We start from the raw sequence: 7,353 nt of genomic DNA, 5'->3' as shown, positions 1-7,353 counted from the left end.
TTGAATAACATTTGTTTTTTTTTTTTTCACAATATCTTTCGATTTGATAAATTAAGGGGTAATTTTGATTTGACTAAATTTTCATTTAACGGCTCTTGGCTATCAATTTTACGTGAAGTCGACTCCAACTGAATTTTCATCAATTTATAAATTTACTATTTTGTCATTTCCTTTTTTCTTTTTTTGGATTGGCGTCATTTCTTTCTTTTCGTGTCTCTTTTCAATCATCAATAAATAAAACTGTTGCAGCCTGTTTTTAGGTGATTTGCCAAAAAAGAATGAATAGAAAAAAAAGTTAATTACAAAACTAAAGCCCATTAGGTTACGTGGAAGGCCCATTATTAGGAAGGAGAGCCCAAAAGCCCAAACAACGTGGAAAGCTGAGATTGAGATACAGAGCCAACTCTACTGACTTGAACGTTCTTCATACCTTGGACAAATTATAAAAATTTGTCAGTGATACTAATTCTACTATATTGATATTTAATTCAGAATACGAATTACAAATTATTACTCGAATAACAGTGAGCAAAAATGAGTAAATATAGTAATTTTATCCGTAATAATATATGAAATTATAAATTTTAAAAAATTACGTTGACGTAGTCCAAATATTGTAGATTATTGCAAAAAGATTCACAAAGTCAAATGACCATTTTTTACAAAAAATTGTTGAGATAAAAGTTTTCATTGACCGAGGAGACTAAGCTCTCTATTTATACTAATTACTAAATTGATTTTGAATTTTAAAATAAGCTAGTTAAAACAACCAAAATCACTAGATGATTCTGTTAGAGAAAGATAAGTATAACTAAATAAATTTTATTTCTAGAAGAAAAAGATAAAATAACAAATAAAAATAAAATAAGAATTTAATATGTTCCGCAAGTTATTGGATAGAAGATGTCAATAATCCACAATTTAGATAAGTTCCGAAAGAAAGAAACAAAAAAACTAGTCAACCAAAAATCTTCTGAATTGCCACAAAGTTTCAAGAACTTGATAAGTGATATGGGTGGTAGCAAGATCACTCTGGTTATCGAAAAGACTCTTTATGACTCGGATTTGAATTCGCAATAAAACCGGCTTTCGACACTTTCACAGCAGGTCAAGAATAGTGGTTTCTTACTTCCCATAGAAGTAAAAAGTCTGGAGGACAAAAAAAGAAATAAAAGTGAAATTGTGTTCAACTCACGTTTTCTTCATTGCTAAAGAAAAGAATGGAAAAGCATAGAGCCAAACTACGCTGCCAATGGTTTCAATGCAGACTACATTCTTCATCCAGCAACGAGAACAAACTGAAAGAACCTCTCAGTAGATTCTGATGATTCTACAAGCAAGAAAAAGACAGCAAATACGTTTTGTTACTGTCTTGAATTTGAGGGTACAAGTCACGGAATGAGAGAAGGGGTTAACGAGAAAGAGAAAAGAATGATGAATATCAAGAGAAGAAAATGAGGCTGTTTGATGCAAAATGAAAAATAGGATTTCAACGATGATGAATTTGAAGTTTGATATTTTGGATAATCTCTCCAGAAACCTTTTAGAGAGGCTTAATTTAGAGACTTCAAACAACGTTGTGAATTCAAGCTCCAGTGCCAACCAAGAATGGGTTTCAAAAGAGGATTCTAAGAAGACTGTCAGTGGATTCTGGGTCCAAGAAAGAAACAAAAAAAAATCAGTCAACCAAAAATCTTCTGAATTGCTACAAAATTTTAAGAACTTGATAAGTTATATGGGTGGCAGAAAGATCACTCTGGTTATCGAAAAGACTCTCTATGACTCAGATTTAAAACCATAATAAAATCAGCTTTTGATACCGTCACAACAAGTCAAAAATAATGGTTTCTTGTTTTCCACAAAAAACTAAAAAATCTGGAAGAAAAAAAAAGAAATAAAAGTGAAATTAATCCAACCCTCACGCTAAAAATCACATAGTTGACTTTGGTTAAGTGCCATCATGCACAGAGGCACAGGAGCAAAAAAAGTAAGCACTGAGGTCAAATTAGTCAAAATTGCAACGCAAACAAACTAAAAAATGATGTTGCAACGCAAACAAACAAAAAAAATAATGTTATTTAAGTATGATCATTTCGAGCCGAAGAGAAATTATGTATCATAATTATTAAACTTTGATTTATTGTTTAATTTTGATTTTTCTTTAATTATAATTATTTTTATTCTAGTTTGCTAATTGCTGAACTTTGTCAATAAATTAGTAACGAGCTTTGTTAAGTTTTTCTTTTCTTTTTTTTTTTTTTCTGGATTGTTGATAAAATTCTCTCTATCATAATTGGAAGAATTAATGATTTGTTTTCACTGCTAGCTACAACTATACTATAAATTGATTAAATTCTGCAATTAACCAGTGTTTTTGAAGCAAAGATATATCAAACCCGATTGCCATTATATATTTGTAAGAAAAATATTGTAAACTATACAAGTTTTGGTGCACAACACCGATACACCATTCTAACAAAAAGCACAACTTAAGATCTCGGCGTCGTTGCACCAACAAATGTAACAATTGATGTTGTTACCAATTACCATTTACAGAAAAGAAGAATTTGTCAGGCCATCCATGAGACTCACTATTCAGAAAAAACCTATACCACCAGGAACCATGCAAGCAAGGAATATTAGAAGCCCGACAACAGCATGGTGCGGTTCGGTCATGTTAAGATTAAATAACCAAAACTTTTTCTCTGATTCAAAGCTGAAGAATCCTCCCAGGTAGAGCACTGAGCAGCACAACAAATCAACAAAGGTTGCCTTGCCCTACCTTCAAACTCTCAAATTGTGCTCTCGAAAGAAACTTGGAATTGCGCAAGATGCCTGGGTTTTGGATTGGATGAAGAAGCAAGACCCTGAAGTAACTTCACTACATCCAAAGTGTCGTCAAGAAAATACTTCGCCTTGCTCGGCTTCCTACCTACAGTGCAGGCAAAAATCTCTGGAGTCGCTGGTAATGACGGGCAGGATACTGACCTTAAAATGCTCTCAAACATGTCTTCATCAGACCTATCATCGCCAATGCACATAACAAAATCCGGTGGATTACCACCATTAAACATGGTTGATATAACCTTTTCGGCTACCAAACCTTTGCTTATTCCCTGCAGTGAGGATAGTAAAACATTGAAGTTAGTTCCAGATTCCTGCACAATTTAAATACAAGACCATAGGGAAGTAATTTCAAGAAAACATTACCTGTGGCTTAACTTCAACAATATGCTGGCCTCTCGTAACAACTGCTGGTTCATTTGCAAGTACACTTTCCAAGTGATCCAACAATTCCTTGGCTTGGCAGGAACCAAAATCCGGGTCTGCATCTTGATGATGCCACACCAAAGCACTTTCCTTAATTTCAATGCTGGAACCATCAGTTGCCTCTGTATACAACTGCATGACAGGTTCTGCTATGTTTTTCCAGTCAAGGTCTGCAGACAAGTGACTGCATTCCCATTCAGAATCTCTACTCCACCTGCATCCATTAAGAAGAACATATTAGTGGTTTAGCTTTATTTATTTTGCATTTCAATTTTTCTGAAATGGGGTTCAAAAGGTTCCCAATATCTGTAAGATTAAAATGATCGACCTTAAAAAGTAACCATGCTCAGCAGCAAGTCCCAGCAATTGGCATGAACTGAACCAATCACTCAGAGAATCTCTTCCCCTCCCACTAACAATGAAAACAATGTTCTTGGGATCACTAGACAGAGCGTTTAGCACAGATATGACTTCCGGGCTGGGGACTTTATTTATAGAAGAGTGTGGTACAACAGTACCATCATAATCAAGAAAGATGGCCCTTCTATTGGTTCGCTTGTAAGCTGAAACAACATGATCAATAGACAACTTCCTAAATCCAGGAGAAAGAGAAACAACTCTAAACCCTAGACCCAAGCCAATTCCCCAGCACCTTTTGGTGTAATGATCTTTGCAGGCTCTCTCCAAATCCTGCATAAAGCTGCGTGCCCAATATGCTACATCATGAGAACTGACATACCGATAGTGTTTCTCATGGCGCAATTGCTTCTCAGAATCATTCATTGTAAGGGCCAAGCTCAGAGCATCAGCAACAGCATCAATGTCCCAGGGATTGACCCTGATAGCCCCACTAAGAGAAGGTGAACAACCAATGAACTCAGACACAACAAGCATGCTTGTTCGAGGAGAATCAACTTTCCTACCCAATGCTTCATCTAGTTTAGCAGTTCGTTGCCTGCAGACAAGATATTTGTATGGGACAAGGTTCATGCCATCCCTTACTGCATTTACAATGCAACATTCAGCTACAGCATAATAAGCACTCTTCTCAAATCGAGGAACATGGCGGTCAATGAGTTTGACAGGCTGATATTCCTCTGATCCATAGGTATCATTAATCCTCTGGGCAATTAAATATGTTTCCTTCTTTGCTTCCTGAACATCCTTCCCTAAACCCCTCGCAGGATTTACAATTTGAACAAGGACAACTTTGCCCTGCATATCTGGATTCTCCTGCAGCAGATGCTCCACAGCTAGAAGTTTCAAACTGATGCCTTTAAAAATATCCATATCATCAACACCAACAATCACCTTCTTACCCTCAAACTCTTCCTGAATCTCTTTTAGTTTAGCAGATGTAGAAGGAAGATTTAATACAGATTCAAGCCTACCCATGTGAATGCCAACCGGCAAAATTTTGATAAATATAGTACGGCCAAAGTAATCAAGTCCTATATGTCCTCGCTTAGATTCATAGTCCAGACCTAGCATTCTGCTGCAGCAAGAAAGGAAGTGGCGTGCATAATCAAATGTATGAAAACCAATTAAATCAGCATTCAGAAGTCCCCTCAAAATTTCATCCCTTACAGGTAAAGTTCGATAAATTTCAGATGAAGGAAAAGGACTGTGCAAGAAGAATCCAAGTTTAACTCGATTATATCGCTTCCTCAAGAAAGTAGGCAAAACCATCAGGTGATAATCATGAACCCAGACAAAATCATCATCAGGATTGATTATTTCCATAACCTTGTCGGCAAATATTTTGTTTGCACAAACATAAGCCTGCCATAGTATGCGGTCAAAGCGATCACCATGATCTGGGCACACTGGTAGCATATAATGAAAGAGAGGCCAGAGCTGCTGCTTGCAAAACCCAAGATAGAACTTTTTCTGGAGATCATGCGATAGGAAGGTAGGTACACAATTGAAGTCATCCAGTAATCTCTGGGCAACTTCTTCCTGCTCACTGGCATCTATATCAACCTTAAGTGAACCCACATAAATTACCTCCGTATCAGAAGAAAAACCATCTTTCAATTGTAGTAAAATTGAATCCTCATCCCGACTGAAGCACCACTTAGAATTTTCTGCATCTCTTTTAGCATGCAATGGCAGCATGTTTGCGACAATGATCTTCCGCTCCCGGCAACCAGAGGAGCTAACATCTGAATCCCCATCATTAGCACCACAACTATCAAGGTCAGAGATAATTCCAGGAACAGTCATAATCCTTGGAAGAGCTCTTGGGGTGCGAGGAATATCCAGCAAATCTCCTCCAGAAGCTAAGTCAAAGAGATTAGCATATGATCTTGATGCCATGGCCAGTCAAGGAGTATCTTTCTTTTATGTCCTTCTCTCCTATCAAATCATAACTAAATAATAAATAAATAAATTACTTCTTTCTAGGGTCCCAAGAGAAAAGCAAGAGGCAAAGAAGCACACAAGTAAGTACTCTAGTGATCCAAACATGATAATGCCCAAAACAATTACTACAAAATACAATCCTCAGGGCATTCATGAACACTGTAATGATATAACTTCATGTAGATGAAGAAACATCCTCACTTTGCAAGTTTACCAGTTAGCTAGTTTTCATCTTTACCACTGACAGTCACTATTACCAGACAACCACTGTGGTTCAATTTTGTTCATGAGATATCCATTCACTCTAACATCACATCTTAACTCTTAAAACCATCACATAAGAAAGAGAAGATGAATTTAAAAATGATAACATCGTTTGTTCTTATCCATATGCACACACCACCTACATGAATAAAATTCTATTTCCCCCATAAATTTATTGTGTATAGAAATCATCTTTGCGACATTAACTCCACGGTTAAGAAAAATAAAACTAGTATAATTTTCAGCAGCCACAACCAAAGAGTTCAATCCACAAAATATAAAACCAACTTAATCTGTCTTCACAGTTTAAAATACGTGTGAAACAGAGAATAATGATAAACAGCCCTTCATTTCACATGATCTCAAATATGATAACCACCTTTCACAAAATACATAATGGTCCAAAAATCTCAATCCAAATCAAATCAAAAGAAACAATCACTTTATCATCTTCCCGTCTAGACCATTCTGCAAAAAAAAAAGTCACAAAACAGTGAACTTCAATGGATCATCAAAAAAGAGCACAAAAAGTTGAAAAACAAGATAAATAACTTGATCATGTGATGTGTATCCCAAAACCAGCACACACACAAAATAGCAGATTGGGGTTCGAAAAACGGTTAGATCCTTAAACGACGAAAAACACCGAATCAGCAGTTAGCACTTAGCAGTTCGAGATTCACAACCAGATTCAACCTAATAATCACCACGTTAATACGAGTAACTTCACTTCAAACGACGCCGTCGTTTTAACATCAACAACGATTCACACTCCATTTAACAACCAACCAACCAAGCAAGCAAAAGCAGAAGACGCAAACCCACTGAACCGGTAAACGATCAGCACCGTTTCGTTCCGGAGACGAAAATAACAAAACACACACAACAGAAAACCGTGTAACTGCCTAAACTTCACAGAACCATCACAACACACACACAAATAAATAAATAATTCAACACACAGATAGTAACGGATCACAGAAAGCAAAATCAAATTCCAAGTAAATAAATAAATAAATAAAAATGGAGATAGAGTCACAAGTCAAGTGTTCAGGACTCCGAGTCGAACCTTTCCGGCGATGGTGATGAAAAAGAAAGTTAGAGTCTGCGTTTTAGAGAGAGAGAGAGAGTGTGTTTGGAGAAAGGAAGAAAAAACGAGAACGGAAACTCTCGTAAGAGAGAGAGAGAGAGAGAGAGAGAGAGAGAGAGAGAGATTTTATAATTTTTTTTTTTATATTGCATGGGTCACTGTAAAATAAGGAACTCGATGAGTGGATGGATAGAGTTTTTTTTTCTTTAATTTTTCTTTTCAAATTTTTTATTTGAAAAACATTTTGTGTCTGATTGACAAGTTGGATAGAAATATGAACGGATAGGCTGCATGTGTGTCCATTTAGCAGCAAACTTCAACTGCAGTTTGCTTTTCTAACCATGGTTCACAATTCATCCGCTTTT

At 36.3% G+C, this 7,353-nt stretch overlaps 1 protein-coding gene across 5 annotated transcripts; it reads right to left on the bottom strand.

Moving 5' to 3' along the window:
* LOC107631459 (probable alpha,alpha-trehalose-phosphate synthase [UDP-forming] 9) lies at positions 2,387-7,111 on the bottom strand. Of its 5 annotated transcripts, none has more exons than XM_021119658.1 (5): positions 7,094-7,111; positions 6,968-7,028; positions 3,599-5,628; positions 3,211-3,484; positions 2,387-3,116 (listed from the first exon to the last, which is right to left on the bottom strand). In XM_021119658.1, exons 3-5 carry the CDS (start codon positions 5,587-5,589, stop codon positions 2,793-2,795), a joined length of 2,589 nt encoding a protein of 862 aa, XP_020975317.1. In that variant the 5' UTR covers positions 5,590-5,628; positions 6,968-7,028; positions 7,094-7,111; the 3' UTR covers positions 2,387-2,792. The 5 variants fall into 5 exon arrangements, with proteins under 5 accessions (XP_020975317.1, XP_020975318.1, XP_016190401.1 ...); XM_021119659.1 differs by lacking the exon at positions 7,094-7,111 and adding an exon at positions 6,278-6,366 and having other exon boundaries at positions 6,968-7,077; XM_016334915.2 differs by having other exon boundaries at positions 6,968-7,094.

The sequence above is a fragment of the Arachis ipaensis genome, chromosome B03, assembly GCF_000816755.2.
Source record: "Arachis ipaensis cultivar K30076 chromosome B03, Araip1.1, whole genome shotgun sequence".
Lineage (NCBI taxonomy): Eukaryota > Viridiplantae > Streptophyta > Magnoliopsida > Fabales > Fabaceae > Arachis > Arachis ipaensis.
This window is presented reverse-complemented; position numbering and strand designations above follow the sequence as displayed.